General features: G+C 38.8%; 1 protein-coding gene across 9 annotated transcripts in view; it reads left to right on the top strand.

Annotated features, from left to right (window-relative positions):
* LOC408271 (rap1 GTPase-activating protein 1) overlaps positions 1-17785 on the top strand; it is a 119092-nt gene that overhangs the window by 26845 nt on the left and 74462 nt on the right. For 5 of the 9 annotated variants that reach the window (XM_006569140.3, XM_006569143.3, XM_006569142.3 and 2 more), the window contains one exon: positions 12334-12417. The exons of 3 other annotated variants lie outside the window; for them this stretch is intronic. In XM_006569140.3, coding sequence (XP_006569203.1) covers positions 12334-12417 — 84 coding nt within the window. The remainder of the gene's footprint in view (positions 1-12333; positions 12418-17785) is intronic. One more of the 9 variants, XM_006569141.3, reaches the window with a different exon arrangement.

Raw genomic sequence — 17785 nt, 5'->3', positions numbered from 1 at the left:
AAAAAAAATCGTAATACTTTTCTTTAAAATATTTTCTCCATTCATTCAATATTCTCTCTCTCTCTCTCTCTCTCTCTCTCTCTCTCTCTCTCTCTCTCTCTCTCTCTCTCTCTCTCTGTTGTGTGTGTGTGTGTGTGTGTGTGTGTGTGTGTGTGTGTGTGTGTGTGGTGTGTGTGTGTGTGTGTGTGTGTGTGTGTGTGTGTGTGTGTGTGTGTGTTGTGTGTGTGTGTGTGTGTGTGTGTGTGTGTGTGTGTGTGTGTGTGTGTGTGTGTGTGTGTGTGTGTGTGTGTGTGTGTGTGTGTGTGGTTCTACTTCTCTCTCTCTCTCTCTCTCTCTCTCTCTCTCTCTCTCTCTCTCTCTCTCTCTCTCTCGTATTATTTCGGTCGAAGGACGAACGAGATTGAAAAAAAGAAAAAAAACGAGAGGAATGCGAAAGCCGGGGAAAGCTTCGATTTATCGAAAATAAAAAGGCGACGAGGAAATCGAGCGAGACAGAATCCGTATCGGTCAATTGTACGCAATTCCAGATAAAGCTTTTAATCGGAGAGCAAAATATACGTATATACGTATATAAGTTATATTACTCGTTAACACTTAATAAGCAGATAAGCACTCGTTGTTGTTTTAATTTTTAATAGCGCAGGCTACAACTGCGAAAAGCGTGCACTCGGCTATATTCGTCGCTCGTGAATGTGTGAGTCACTTTTTGAAATATAATTAAAGAATATTCATGATTGTTAATTCGCTCGTTATATATTCAGGCTGTCGTGTTCCGTTGCGTATTCCCAACTATCGCCCCAACGCGTATATATACGGACGGAGAGTTTGGACTGTCCATTGGCGAGGCCGAGGTCTCTCCTACTCCTCCAATTTATTATTAATAAATTCAACCTTATTTAATTCAACTCGTAAACACTTGCGTTATATTTTTTTCCAACGATCGAAAAGTGAATCCTCTTTCGAACACATCTGTCGAATCCGTAATGTGTAATTACATATTTATTTTGTCTTATTTATTTTGTTTCGTCTTACCGATCGTAGGTAAGTCGCTCGCTACGGTCGAGAGCGGTCGAGTATTCAATTTTTAGCTATTCCAGTTCGAGATGGGGAAAAAAAACGAGGAGCGAATTAGCAGCGTCGGCGATATCTCTTCTTCCCTTCATTTCGTTCACCGATATCTCTGGCCTCTGGGCAATATGGCAATACGCCCGGTATTCGTGGAAATGATACTTTGCGGGCAAGGTTGTCCGGTTCGTATAAGCGCGCTACCTACGTTTCTATATATACGTGGATATACACCACGTTTCATATAGGTGGAGCAACGAATCTTACGATCACTTTCAATAATTTTTCGTAACGAATAAATTGAAATGGTCGTGTTTGCTTTTTTTTTCAGAGGATCGTAAAAGAATTTGAGCCCCTTCTCGATTAATCCTCGTCGCGGTTCGCCATAGTTGGCGACCGAACACTCTTGACGGACTCCTTCCTTGCGTATATTTAATAAACGTACGTCGCTCGCTAACAGTAATGTTCGTTATTTCAATAATCTCTTCGGTTGTCTTGGTTAAAACTGGTTATTTCGCGTGTACGTTTGTATAATAATAATAATAATGGAACAAAAATGAATTTCGTATTTTTAAAAAAAAAAAAAAAAGTGATTTATAAAAAAGAAGAAAAGGAAGATAAAAGGAAAAATATTTTATGTATCATATTTCCTTCGTTGCGTTCAACTACTCGCGATGAATAGTACGAGGCAGACGTTAATTATTAATTATTACACGCTCGTAGAAATTGCACAAGCACCGGTGCAGTGAATCGAACGGATTGAAAATTTACTTTTTCCTATTATTTACTGGTTCTTTTCGCTAACGAATAAAAAATATTTTTTAAGAAAAAAAAAAAAAATTTTCGATGAGGCGAGTAATGATTTTTAATTATTTCATTATTAACCGGGAGGATAAAAGGATATGGTGAAATGAAATATCGAGCATTTCGCTTCGCGAAGAATAAAGTAAAGGATCTGCAAAGTTGCCACGGATATCATAAACGAAACTTTTCCTCCGATATCCTCTTTCGATTAAAATCCAACGAGTTTCTTTAACGCGCGAAACTTCTTCTTTCGAGTCGAGTCGAATTAAACTTCGGAACGGAACCTTCCTTTTTTTCCCCCCCTATAAAAGGATAGGGGGAGGGGGAGGGGACCGGGTGGTTAATTTCCCGAACCGGCGCGATAACGCGCGATAACGTCCCTCGAACGTGTTTCGAATCTCTCGGCCCGAGCCGAGCAAGCTCGTGGCCAGGTATTATGATTTTTAATCGACGCTAAAATTGACCCGCTACGCGGCTATCCGATCTATTCGCACAGCCCTGATCGGCCTTGCACGTTCCAATGAATAGATGAATGTGTAATTGCCACGCGCGATTCGATCGATTCGAATCGAGCCAATGAATCAGTCAACGTCGATGATGTCCGCGAGACACCGATGGGAACCCTTGTTCCGCCAAGGCCGCGCCTCTATGGCGCTGCCTCTTATGGCGCTCTCTCCTATTTCGAACGAACGTTAATTAACCAGTTACTTCCTACGAGTAATTATGCGTGTCCTTGAACGCGGAAATTCTACTCAGGAGCGTAGAAAATTTTATTTATACTTCTCGCTCTTGGCAGAAAAATTTTTTTTCTTTAGGATAATTCTTTTAAATTGAATGCAAATTTTAAAGCATTCGAAGGAACGAGTTGAAAAGATTCGAAAAATTCGAGGGTATGAGTGTAACGCGTATCTCCCTTGTATCGAATAAATTTGAGCGAACGAGGTTCGAACGAAGTAGTAGCGAGTGCGCATACTCGAAAGAGCGATGATGACGAGCGAGCGAGAGAAGGAGAGGGAGAATACGCGAAAGGTAGGATTCTTTGTCGAGGGAGTGAGACGGTTTGTGTACACTTCGCGAATATGTAAAAGCTCTCCGCCGGTATTGTAGAAAGCGAAGAGAATCGCGATCATTCCTTTTAGGCGTATCACCGTATTTCCTTATCCACGCCGTCCGTTTTCGAGAATTATAAATAGAAATGGTAAACTCTTTTAATCGTACGAATTAATCGCGTCGAGATTAATTTCCAAAATTAATTTTCCAGATTCTTTTAAGAAATTGTTACCTTTATAACGTTTAAAAAAAACTCGATACTTTTTTTTCTTTAGCTAAAATAATTTAATATAATAAATTTCGTCCATCTTTCCCCATCCCTCGTGTTTCGGCGTTAATTTCCGTTTATCACGCGAGAAGGAAGGCTCACAATGTAAGTAATCCGTTTTAACCGTTACTCGTTTAATCACGCGTGGCTCGTCTGCTTTTGACACCACGCTCTGAAAAGAAGGAGGCGACGCGACGGACCGGTAAATTCGATGCAACGCCCTTCCCTCTTCTCGATCAATCTTCAAAACTCGCGCTGATTACTTGCCGCTCGCGGAACGCGATACATTTGCATAATGAACAGTCTGCGTGCGCGTTATTATTACCTTTTTCTCCCCGATTTATTTCGTTTCGAAATTTCGAAATTACGAGACTCGTGAGAAAGAATTTTAAAAATTTTCCATCTCGTCGGAGGAGATTGAGAGGAATAAAAAAAAAAATTGTTAAGCTAAAATTAGAAATGTTATTATTGGTAATATGGATAGATTAAAAAATAAATATCAGTGATTGAATTAAAGAATTCTCTAGAGTTGGCGAGTGGAACGATGTGACAAATCGTTGTATTGCGTGAATTTCAAATATCAAGTAATTGCTTAACTTTAATTTGCAAATAAAAAATAAAATAAGATTAAAAAAAAAAAAACTTATCGATAATTTATAACGATTTAAATTTAAATTAAAATAGATGTTATAAAAAATTCAAATTGGTTGTTACAAAATTCACAGAATATTTCTCAACTTATCGACCGATTAGTTATCGATTAATCGCCTGCCTGTATATCCCGTGTATTTACGTTTAATCCGTAAAACGTTTGAAAAGAGGATTACAAAATTTTTCAAACGCATATATACATTGAAACAATTACTTTTTACACGTTTGAGAATAAATTTTAATACACGTTATTCCGCAACGCGTCGCATTATCCTTCTTCAACAACTTTTGTCACGATCGGAGAAACATTCAGGATGTATGATGTACGCGAGGTAAAATCAATTTGCAGCCTCGCTTCTTTAGTTACTTGTATAGCGCGGTAATTGGATCGCGGTTAGCCTCCTTACGAGTTTTCGAATGAAATTTCACGCACCTTATGAAACTCGATTTCGTTACACCGCCGTCGATATTATCCTCTTTAATAACCCCCTTCCTCTCTCTTTTTCTCTCTCCACCCTTCCCCCTCCCTAGCTCCTCGAACTCGCAATCTCGCATTATGAGCGATGCCGGCGGTCAGTCGGGGGATACGAGTCTCGCGTATGAAATTCTTCTCTCTCTCTCTCTCTCTCTCCTTTCATTTTTCTTTCATCGACTATCAACTATCTCGTCCAGCTGTGCTCGAATACGATCACGCGCCTATCGTCCACCATCGAAGATTTATCATCGCGGCTGGAAACTAACTATTAATTACGTGTATATATCGTTACCACTTATTTCCGTTTAATGGGCCCGCGCGCGCGAGATCACGATTATCATTCGATACGAACGATTAACGGCCGATCGTGTTCCCCGTGTCTATTTACATCCTTTTACCCCAGCTTTGCAAAATTTACCTCGTTCGTTTGGAACACCGACGACGATTAGCGCGCGGGCCGGGCCTCTCCATATCTCAGAGAGGACTCAACGCCTCTCTCTCTCTCTCTCTCTCTCTCTCTCTCTCTCTCTCCCCGTCGAATTATTTATCGATACACTTGCGCTCCATCAAACGCTCTAGCAAGCGAGCGAGCGAGCGAGCGAGCGAGCGAGAGAGAGAGAGAGAGAGAGAGAGAGAGAGAGAGAGAGAGCGAATGACAGAGAGAGAGAGAGAAAGAGAGAGAGAGAGAGAACAAATGAGAGAGCGAATGACACACACACACACACACACACACACACACACACACACACACACACACACACACACACACACACACACACACACACCACACACACACACACACACACACACACACACACACACACACACACACACGTTCAAAACACACTCAACACACATACGTTCAAAACACACTCAACACACACACACACACACACGTTCAAAACACACGTTCAAAACACACGTTCAAAACACACTCAACACACATACGTTCAAAACACACTCAACACACACACACACACACACGCGCGCGCGCGCGCGCGTTCAAAACACACGTTCAAAACACACTCAACACACATACGTTCAAAACACACTCAACACACACACACACACACACACACGTTCAAAACACACGTTCAAAACACACTCAACACACACACACACACGTTCAAAACACACTCAACACACGTTCAAAACACACTCAATACACATACGTTCAAACACACTCAACACACATACGTTCAAAACACACTCAACACACACACACACACACACACACACACACACAGAGAAGGGTTAAGAATCCTGGTTTCCGATATTCAGCCGTATTAATACGCGTTGGATGGAATTTTCTCAGCGTGATCTCGCCGCGCGTGGATCGCGCGGATCATCCTCCCCTTCCCTCCCCCCTCCCCCCTCCTCCCCCGCGTAAATCCTCGCGGGTCGTAAAGACGCGATTTCAATTTAACCGTCGGTCACGAGCCGGATACGGTGGTTGAAATATTATCGCGATTTTATAGGATAACGATTACTACGCCCATTGTACGCCGAGATATTAACGGAGCGAGGCGAGAATATCGATCCGCTCGTTGCCGATCGTCGGTTGGATCGCGGGGAATATACACGGGATCGAGAGGGGAAGGGAAAAGGGAGAAAGGTGGGAACGTGATTTAACAGCGTGACACCGGCTCGGAGATATTATCGGGGGGCGGTTAATAATCTCGTCGAAAATTTTTCTATCTTCTTGTATCGGCGGCGGGTCGATTGTGCGCCGGGATATGGAGTGTGACGCGCCGGGGACGCCGTTCCCGTTCAACCGTCGCTCAACCCGGCCTGTGTGAGCGAGAAGGAAAAAAAAAGAAAGAGAAGAGGGAAAAAGTAGTTCTCCACCTCTTGGAGGAGAATATTAAACAGCCTCTCCTCGGTGTTCCGCCTCTCCTCCTCCCCCCCTACGGGGGCCCCCAGCGCGCGTATATTTTCATGCACGCCCACTTCATTTTTCAACCTCTTCTCGTCTTTCAACATCCTCGTTGAAAAGGGGGCAAGACTCGTTGAAACGGTCCACGCACCGATCTTCCACGCACGGATCACACCAGGTTGGGGGCAGGGAACGAAAACTGGAACCCCCCTCCCCCCTCCCCCTGTACCTGCTCAACCTGCTCCCTCTTTCTTCGATGCTCGCTTCGATCCGCGCCCGGTTAAAGAGGAAGTTGCAACGAAGAAGGGGGCGTAGCACATCCGGTAGCGGAGAATAATGTAGTCTAATAATTTCGTCCACGAGGGAAACCTTTTCGAGTGGACGGTTACACGCTTTGATACTCGGCAGAGAGAGAGATAGAGAGAGAGAAAGAGGGAGAACGGATGCTCTTTTCGATCCGGAAGAAGAAGGGAAGAATAGAAACCGTGTCTAGGTAGATAACGAAAGTATGGAAATCACTCTCCGTTTGTCGTGGAAAAGTTTCAACGTACTTTCTCGATTTCTATGGTTATTTATTCGTCGAAGCGTGTTTTTTCCTCTTTGCGCAGGATGGAGGAAAAATCGAGGAATGCGTTTTTACGAGAGACGCGTTATTGTCGAATTATCCGGCGATATTTAAACGCGCCGTTTGGAAATCTCTTGGAATGGAAGAATCCGAAGGTAAGGAAAAAGCGAATTTGCGTGATACAATGCCGCGGTTAATTTCCATAGAGGGATCCCTATGGAAGACGGTTCGGCGGATGCCTGGCTCAGCAAGGGAGCATCCTCTCTCCTTTTGCACGACGAAAATATCGTTGGGCTATTACCACGGGGCGCGACTTGGAGAAAACGTATATACAGCCACGGTATGTAACAGGCCACAATTTCTCGAACAAAGCCACTAACAAGTGAGCGCGGCCTCTTGTGAATCAGGCTATATCTACCAAGTGTACGTACAGTGACCCGACGTGCTCGTGAGTTCGAGCAATAATCCCTTGACACCGGCAACCGAGCTGTTAGCTTCACGCACCATCGTCTCTTTTCTCCCTCTCCCTTTATCTCTCTCTCTCTCTCTCTCTCTCTCTCTCTCTCTCTCTCTCTTTGTATCGTATACGCCCGCGATATACTATATCGAGTTGTATATATACGCGGATCCCAAGCCGCAAGAATTTACTTTTCACCGAGCTGCGCGAGCAGAAATGATCGTTGAATCTGAAAACGCATCCAGCCAACAAGACCGTGGCAAGAAAGTAGCCTTTGTTTCTTCCCTCTCGAATAATATTTCTTCTACCTTTTCTGCGTTTGTCAAAGTTCGAAAATGGCGCGCCATTGCCAAGCCAGATCGAATAATAAAATTTGTTTTTTTTTCTTTTTTTCGTTCGCTACGAGGAAAAATCGAATTTAGAGGCGAAAGTGATATTTATAAATCGGTGTGATAGAGATAGGGGATAAAAATACGTTACGTGAAATATGATCTGGCTTAAGTGATCGAAAAGAAGGTCCAAGATGCGATCGCTTTCCCGCAAATTACATTATTGCCGGCTCGATTGATTTATCCCCTCCGCGCTCGTGCAACAGGTGTGTCGCTGTGCTTCGCGTAGCGAAGCGACGATATTCTTTTTATTTCGATGCGAAACACGATTTTCACGAGAAACATCGAAAGGGAAAACGACGAATTAAAAGAGGCGAATATATATATATATATATATATAGAAATAGCGAATCGAGCGGTGTCGAAACGGCCGAGGTCGAGCAAGGAAAAAAAAAATTGAAGAAAAAACATGTTGGCAATACGCCAAGCGCGAAAAAGACCGTTGGCTCGATGAAGCATCGTCTTTCTTCGCAAAGGAAATATCTTCTCTAAAATCGTTTTACGGCACACTAAATTATCGTATTCTATAGAAATAATGTTACCCGATTTTATTGTTCTACGTGAAAGGTAAAATTCCCTTCGAATCGTAAACTGGTGGCCGAGACGTTGAGGTTGTATCAACGTTTACGAGAATAGATTTTAATATCTGCTTCTTTTTTTTTTTATTTTTTTTTTACGAGAATTTCAATGGAAGAACAACGTTGTAACGTGGAAAATAGTGGCTCTTACGATCATGAGATCGAAGACAGATTTCTATTATCGCCTCGGACGAATCGATTTCCTGGGGGATTAGCCGCGGCCATTGGGCGTATCGAATTAGAGAAAGGTAGGAAAAATTGAGCAAACAGAGCGACGAGGCGAGCGGTTATATTCTCCAATTCCTTTCCGCCGTATCCCACTTACGCTCGCGGGCCATCGTGCAAGTGTCTTTACACCTCGTTAGTCACTGTCTCGGAGAAAACGGACGTCAGCTCGATTTACGATCCGCCGACAGGAAGAAGGATTTCCATCCTGGATCCAGTGTACCCGACTTTATTTTTTTCACTAGCAAGGAAATAACGTACGGCGTCGCGTGTCACTTTTCTCCACTTAACGCGTACAATAGGCAACAATTTTTTTTTTTATCTAATTCAAAATTTTCTATCAAATTTTTTACTAAATTCGAAATTAATAAAATAATAATATTAAAATCACCAATATTAACAACAGTAACTAAAATTGATGAATGAACTGAAAGTGAAACTGGTGCTATTATCGCTAATCAAAGTGAAAATGATATTTGAACAGTTTTTAATAAAAGTTATTATTATTATTATTAAACCTTATCAAACGACTAATGGATCCTTTGATCGTTGAAAACTTCGAAAAATTTGAATATTTTGTTCAGCCATTCCAAACTGAATTAATTATTTCCAAACTGTTAATTGAACGTGTGACAATTACGATTAAATCGTGCTCTATTTCGAATTATAATGAATCACTTATAATGAAATCACTAAATTTAATTTAAATTTTTTTAAAAAATATTTTTTTGAATCATTTAAATATTAAGTTAATGAACTTGAATAAGTATATATTTTGAAAATATAATATAGAAATAAAATTTTCTATTAACTTTTTATACTTACTTAATCAATTATATTTAAATACATAAAAATTCTTTTATAAAATATAAATATATTAAATAAATTATTACTAATAATAATATTTCAGTTCAACATATATTTATTAACTTATCATATCGAATTCGAGGTAAAATTCCTCGAATTCAAATAATTAAACAAATATGAAATAAATAAATAATAATAAATTTAATTGATCAATATTTAAATCCATAAAATATTAATCTTAAAATAACTCTTATAAATATAATATTTATATACTCAGATAAAAAAATTAAAACAAATATTCTACTATGATATACTCAATATTAAAACCAGATACTAATTCAGACTCACCTTCAATTAAATCAAATGGAGTTCGATTTAATTCAATTAATATTCTAGTAAATATCATTAAATACAATGGATATAATAAAATTGAAAATTTAATTTTATTTTTATAAAAAAAAAAAAATTTCTACGACGTTCGATTCAAAAAATCAAAATTTACTAACAAGGATCCACAAGTTGAGAAGCACTGCAGCAATCGCGTTAAAATAACGCAGCTCCATGGGCGAATGAAAAGGAGAGGAGGAAGGTAGATATCGAATCTACGAAATCGTTTCCGTTTCCGTGCTTTCGATTCGAGCACGTACGTGAAAAAAAAAGAAAAAAAAAGAAAAGAAAAGTGTTTCGAAGTGTTCTTGTGCTCAAGATCGTAGTGATGCGCACGCCAGCGCGGATTTAATTTGCCGGAAATCGTATGCCGGAAACGAGAGCGAAATGTCCGATGGCGGAACGTGATAGGAATGACGGTGTCACACCAGTTTGACCCTCCTTTGCGTCCGTATACGCATACAACACGTCTGTGCCGCACCGGAAAAAACAAGATTAACTATAGATTGCACGAGGGAACACGTTCGTTCTAATGGACTCAATTATTTATTAACCGTGTAAATTAATTTCTATCTATACTCGTAAGAATTATTTGAATATTGAGTCGTATCGCATGAATATCGTTTTTTTTTTTTTTTTTGGTCGGAAGAAAAACGATACATTTTCGAAACAATAATCTTTATTCGATGGAAATATGAGGTATTGTTTTACCGTGAAGAAATTCTTCAGATACTGCGATTACAGTTTCTCGAATATTTTAAACAAGTGATAATAGAATTGGTGAAATATCCGGGGAATATGGTGATTTGTGATGTACGCGTCGAGAAGAGTAGATCTATCGACTGATACCGGTTGTTTCTTAATCAATTTCTTACTATTCGTTCGATAATATTATATATTTCTCAAAAAACAATTAAACTAATACAAAAAAGAACTTATTATACAGAAGAGATAGATAAGAGTGAAAATATATGTTAAACAAAATATAAGTTAAGTAGAGTTTACGAATCACGGTTGATTATAATTTATTTTAAAATTGGCAATTTCGTGTTATTTAATATACTTTTATATTCTCCTCTTATTTTTGCTCAAAAATACGAGGTCGATCGAAAATTAGTGAAATTTAATTTTCTCGAAAGCAGAGATTAAAATGTACATTGTTTTTAACCAATTCTTTTTATATCTGAAAAATCTTCCGCGTGTCCAATATTTTAATGAACAATTTACACGAGAATGACAATTCCATCCGTGGGTGGTACGAATTAAAAAAAAAAAAAAAATGTCCGAAACGTTTTACCAACGAATAATATAATACCGTATTGCGCGTGTAGGACATTTCGTTGAAATAAATTAACTGTCAGTTTGAAACGACGAACGAACGAACGAACGACTGTTCATCTTTGTCGGATAGAATAGCGATGATTGGGGAGATAACGTTGGAAACTCCCGCTCTTTTTCCTCGACACGGAAAAATAAATTGCGGTCAACGCGGGGAACGCCCTCAGTTTTCAAAGCTCGAGAAAAATTTCGCGAAAAAATGAATTTTGACACGAAACATCCAACGATGAAACCAGAGGAAATTTTCACGCGAGGCAAGTTTCGTTTGAAAGCGAACTAGTCCTTCGTAGCTGGTAATAAAACGTTCGCGCGCGCGTATATATCAGATAAATGAGAATAGGTATACACCGTTCGCTGGTGAAAAAAACTCTCGCGGGACGGCACAGGGGCAAGAGGAGTTATCCTTCGCTAGGACCATCTATCCCCACTCTAGACGCTTTGTTGACAATCCGGTCACCTTGAGCTACATAATAGTGGAAGAGCTACAATTTGAACGGTCAAAATTATTTTCGTTTAGTTAGAAGTTATTTTAGAATAGTCCAATCTAAGATTGGAAGCTAAACTATTTTTCGAAATTATCTATAATATGTCTAGCTCATTCGTACAACATATAATATAAAATATATTATATTGATATCTTAGAATACGTTAAACTTTTATAAACTCTAGACACCACACGTTATGTAGAAGGGCTATAATTCGGACTTTCAAAATCGTAAAAATTATTTTCATTTACGAAATCTTATGTTAGGATAATCATCTAAGACTACTAATTATTTTGATATAATATTAATGTATCTATAATATATATAACTTATACGTACGATTATTATTTTAATTACTCGAATACGAAATTATATTTATAAATTAAATCGTTACGAATCATAATTAATCTACGTACAGATTTACAGATTTATTGCCCTTCTCGTGTCACGATCACGAATTAATATACGTAAGAAATAATACGAAGAAAGAATAGAAAGAAGAATGCATGTGAAAATAGACATATTAACCAATCGGATCCCCCGAAACTTCTTTCCAACAGTACGTAGTGTGCTCGTAGCAGGTTTCTATGGAACACCGTTCGCGCTTCTTCGACCGTATGCTTGAGTGTTCCCCTCTCTGGTATCTGACCCTATTTTCGGAGCACGCGTCCCAATCGTTTTGGTCTCCCTCTCCTCCCATGAGCGCACGTGTCGCCAACAGAATGCTGTTACACTTTGATCGCTATTTCACGCTTCAATCGTGGCGTTTCGAGATTCGAATTATATTTATTATTTCGATGGATTCGAGGAAAATGGACCAGACGAATATTCTTCGAAATATGGTTTTCCGGTCCATCTCCCGCCGAATCACATTCGAAAAAAAATTGGAATAAAGTGATGATATTGTTTCAAGCGGCAGAAGTAAATGGATTGACGGACGATTAGTAGAGTATGTACAGAAGAAGAGGTGGAATTCGGAGGATGGAGGTACGAGGGGGTGAGTTATCTAATTATTCAATTTTATCGTAACGCACCGCGCGTGCAGATCCATCGAATAAGAATCGATCCGTTGGTCGCGCAGCCTATCCGTGACGAGTGTCGTCGCTCCAGTTGTTCCATTCGCTACTGTAAAGCGACGAGACGGGACGCAACGGTGAAGCGGAAACGATCGAGTACGCGTTACATTATTATTTCGATTGTTGATTTCGCTACGGTTCGTGCGCTCCCCTCTCCTTTTCCTCGATGGATTCCATCGGCGCGGCTTTTCGAAATCGAGCAGCCGTGCCGTGGCTCCTGTCAAAATTCGTCAAGCCCTGTCAAAACGTCCGTATTCCCTTCCAAACAGGGAACCCCTTCCTCCACCTCCCCTCCTTTCGTTTCTTTAAAGCTGTTCCATTTTTTTTCTTTTTTTTTATTTTTCCACCGTTATATCCCTCTCGTCTGCGGATTCGATTTAACAGGCTTGCGTTAAAATTTTTTGCTCGAAGATCATCAATTATTTGTTCTTCTCGTTATTTTTTTTTCGAAATTCGACGCTATTTATATTTCACGCGTGAAAATATACATCGAAGAGATGAAAATAAATTTCGAATCATTTTGCTTGTAATAAATGGATATACGTAAGTCATATTCGAAATTTTCGACGTTTTACTATAAAATATATTTTGATGTATATTTTAACCAATTGAAAATTATAATTTCATCATGAACAAAATATTGAATAGATTTACTATTTTATTTAAATTATATATGCTCTAAGTTCTGATTTCGTGTCTGAATTATCAAGTGCAAAAAGCAAATTCAGTAACGAACAGTAAATATCACCAGCGTCATATTTGTAACATGCTGTAATTTCATTTCAATCAACAATGTCTGGAATAATTCATTTAAATTTGATGAACTTTGTCTTTTCCAACGCGCGCTCACGTCACCGCATTACGTAACTCGCCTCATTCTTCCTTTTTCCCGCGAGCAGATCCTTCCACCTGAAGTCATTGTCCGTGCTCTCGCGCGATAAGAGAATCGCGGCGAAACAACACGCAATCGAATGCGAATTATCATATTAATCGGCATTGTGATTCGTAATAGAGGTTATCGCCTACGGCATCTATCTACGTTATCTATCTGGTCAATCGTGAGCGTCCACGCCTCTTCGTTTATAACTTTATTGCGTGTTTCTCGCGCTAATCTTGCTGTTTACGAAATCCACCGCACCGTATTCTTTCTTTCGTTCCACGCTCAGCGGAGCCGCGTTAAGGAGACTCGGTTGCGCATGCGCGCAATGAAATTGTTTGGTGGAAGGGCACGCGTCAATTTCTTACCGCTTGCTCTTCGCCAATTTTTCTTCGTTCAAGATTAAGATATTTTGTGCATCCTCGATTTCTAATTTTTGAATTTTCTTTTCCTGTATAATAATATATATCTGCATTCGAAATACGTGTATATATATATTTCTTTCTTATTCTTCCACAAGAGACGTTAATCCATGAGATAAACTTCAAGTAATGCGATCGAAATATTAATTTCGTACGAATACAGTGATCGACAGTGACGTTAATTAAATTGCAAAGTGTGTATCGAGTTTAAACCACTCGAGTTTTAAATTTAATAATTTGTCCGCGTTCGACTAATAAAGTATCGGTATGGAATTCGATTCGACTTTAATCGCGCAATCGGAAACATCGCGCGAGCCACGTTTAAGGCTTTAACCGCGTATACCAAGTGGACTCGCATAGTTTGCTCGCATTAAGCGAGAGCAAAGCGGCGCAGAAACGGGACAGGTTAGGTGAATGGATATGTACGAGTAGGTGAGTAGGTAGGTAGGTAGGCAGATAGCTGAGGCAACAGAGGTTGATCGTGTAGGTAGAGAGGTAACGCGTGTGCGCGCATTGATGCACACGTGTTTGCGCCTTGGAGATTCGATGCAATTACCGAAAGATGACATCTTATCTTCCTTGGATGATTCGTTGATTCAAATTAAAATATGCGACCATGTCTTGACAACAAATATTCGATATCGATATAATATCTCCAAGAAGACTAGCTAAAAGAAAAAATCGTTGTGCGACCACTCGAATCGCGTAAAAGTGTGCATTTTCTGTATAAACAATGTTCTAACCGTGTAACTGTCGAGCGGTATGGGATCGATGACTTTGCTCCCGCTCACGTTTTGGAACAATACTAATCAAGTGATGGTATTGTGCCCGCGTAGTTTACGAGTGGCGCACATATGCTCAGCTATTTTCCACGTTGGGACGAAGAAATTATAAATCATCGGGGAAGCGGGGACGTTCATTCCCAATCTCTATATTATTCCCCATCAATTTCTTTATCCACCCGTAAAGGATATTTGTACCGTTATGGATTCGAACATAAAATAAAAATTATGAAGTAAGCATAAAATCGAATAATCGAGTTTGCGGAATGCGTTCAATTTGCCGTCGAGTTGGATCCATTATGTAACCGATTTCTGACCGAAATCGAAATAATTCGCGCATCGCAGGATTATTATCGGCAACAATGGCATCGAGGCGTTTAATTTTTCGTTCCACCGACTTTTCCCCCACTCCCTCCGGAAATTGGCGGGATTGGGTGTCGCGGTCGGCGCAATATGTCGCGTGCCACGGATCCCTTCCAAATGGTTATAGCTCCCCCCCCTCCCCCTCTCCCAAAGAGGGGGGAGTTCGTATCTAAACGCGTTTTTTTCCCACCTTGCCAAGTTTACGAACCACGAATAGCTTTGCCTGTTGCTATATCCGAGGAGGAAGATGTTTTATCGACCGTTCGTAACGGAATGAAAAATTCGAACGCACCGCTTTTTGGCACCGTTCACGTTAACGCTCGCATTTCTCTTATCGCTTATTTACATAAATGGAAATTTATGGATAATTGAATCGAATAAGCAATAAGATGATCGATTAAATTCGCGAGAAAGAATATTCGACGAGTGTCTCGATCGTAGCAATTGTTTGAAGCGTTTCTCTGAAAGAATTCTGATTGATTTGTGACTCGTAAATTTACACGCGTGTCTAAGAAAATTAAAGGAAACGTTCTTCGTTTAATTATCCGTATATTCGAAAATCTGACGAAACGAAAATTATAATTGTTTGACAACGAGTTTACAATGCCGGATCGTGAATATTTCAATCGTTTCGATTATCATTATTATTATTATTATTATTATTATTATAAGAAACGAGAGAGAACGTTTCATCGATTTGCGATTTAAACGATAAATTTCAGAATTAAATTAAAACGCGTAAATAATAAATAAATAAATAAATAAACGTGTCGACGAATGATAATCGAAGCAAAAGTCAAACGAACACACAATAAAATGTTGTTTTATTTTTACTGCTAATGAAATCGAAAATACGTTCCTTTTTTTATACATATAAAAAAAAAAAAAAAATAAATGCATCGGACAAAATCGAATCGATTATGGATTAATTTTTACACATCCCTTTTTTCATTTAAACGCTTGGATAAACGATCGGATAATTCCGTTACATCAATTATTTATTTTCGATTTCAGTAATAATCCATCATGCAATGAAATATTCACACATGTAATACATACACATTTATATTAACATTTTAAAATTAATTATTTCGTCGTACGAATAGATTGTAGAAAATTGATAAAATTTTTCGCTCGACGATAAGAAAAGAAAAAACGTCAAAAATATGAATTATATATATATAATACGATAAGAGAAATATGTTAAAACGAATAATTTTTCATCCTAATGTGACTCGATGTGCTGCTAATTTAAATCGAGCGTTAACGAAATGATCGTGCAATTTTTGGACGAATAATAGTCGAATTGTACGAATTATTTCCTTACAAGTAAAAGCAATTATCTTTGATATCGGTTGAAAGTGGAGGAGAGGTGGCAAAGGAGGTCGTGGGTGGTCAAAAGTCTCCTCGATTTACATCATCGACGATTACCACCTACGGTCCTGAACCTCGCTGCCAACAGTCACGGAAACATATGCAAGGCGCATATTTTAACACATAACGGCGCTGCTCGCGCCGTGACACGGGGAGGTTAACCCACAGAGAGGCAATAGACGAGCTAAGAAACCGTGGAAGAGGTTGCTCCCACTCTCGAAACTCGAAGAAACTCGCGAATAATTGATAGAAAGGAGGATGACAAATGTTGGAAAAATTTTGTTACGAGAAAAAAAGAATTAAAGGAAAGAATTAAATTTTTGGCGTTGTCGATGTCGTCGATGATTGATAAAAAAAGAAAAAGAAAGGAAAAAATCGAGTTTAATAAAATAATTCAAAAAGTATCTTCGCGCGAAATTAAATTTTTGGCTATTAAATACACCAACTCACATTGTGATACTTTTTTGCATATTCAATTTTATATAATAATAATTTAATAAATAATAAATTTTACCTTTTTAATAAAATTTACTGTTGGATATTTATTGCGATGTCGTCGATAATTGATAAAAAAAGAAAAAGAAAGAAGGAAAAAAATCGAGTTTAATAATAATACAAAAAATATTTTCGCGCGAAATTAAATTTTTGGCTATTAAATACACCGACTCACATTATGATACTTTTTTGCATATTCAATTTTATATACGTAACAATTTTATATGATAATAATTTAATAAACAATAAATTTTAATAAAATTTATTGCTGGATATTTATTGCGATGTCGTCGATAATTGATAAAAAAAGAAAAAGAAAGAAGGAAAAAAATCGAGTTTAATAATAATACAAAAAGTATCTTCGCGCGAAATTAAATTTTTGGCTATTAAATACACCAACTCACATTATGATACTTTTTTGCATATTCAATTTTACTAGGTGGTGTAATTGGATTAGTAATAGATCAATTTTAATTTTATACGTAACAATTTTATATAATAATAATTTAATAAATAATAAATTTTACCTTTTTAATAAAATTTACTATTGGATATTTATTATGATGTCGTCGATAATTGATAAAAAAAGAAAAAGAAGGAAGGAAAAAAATCGAGTGTAATAAGGATAAATTTAACGAATACGCGATGAATATTTTTTTTAAAACGTTTCATGGAGTCATAATGGAAGGTAGGAAAAATCATGAGGGCGGAAACGAGAGACGGTAAAGGAGAGACAGCTCGAAGCGGACTGAAAAGGAGGGAAAACGGGGAGCAGAAGAAATACGAAACAGATAGACAAGTAAACGAGATAGCGAGAAGGCCGCGCAAGGTAGAAAGGGAGAGAGGCATGGAGAAAGAGAGAGAGGCAGAAGAGGGAGGGGGAAGGGAGAAGATATTTCCTCCCCGGGGGCCTACTCGTCGATTTTCCCTTCCTCTCGTTCCCCTAGCCATCGCCGTACCCCCTCCGGCGCAGTTG

This window comes from Apis mellifera, linkage group LG10 (genome assembly GCF_003254395.2).
Source record: "Apis mellifera strain DH4 linkage group LG10, Amel_HAv3.1, whole genome shotgun sequence".
Classification (NCBI taxonomy): Eukaryota; Metazoa; Arthropoda; class Insecta; order Hymenoptera; family Apidae; genus Apis; species Apis mellifera.
The sequence above is the reverse complement of the archived record's forward strand: the minus strand, read 5'-3'. Positions and strand labels throughout refer to the sequence as shown.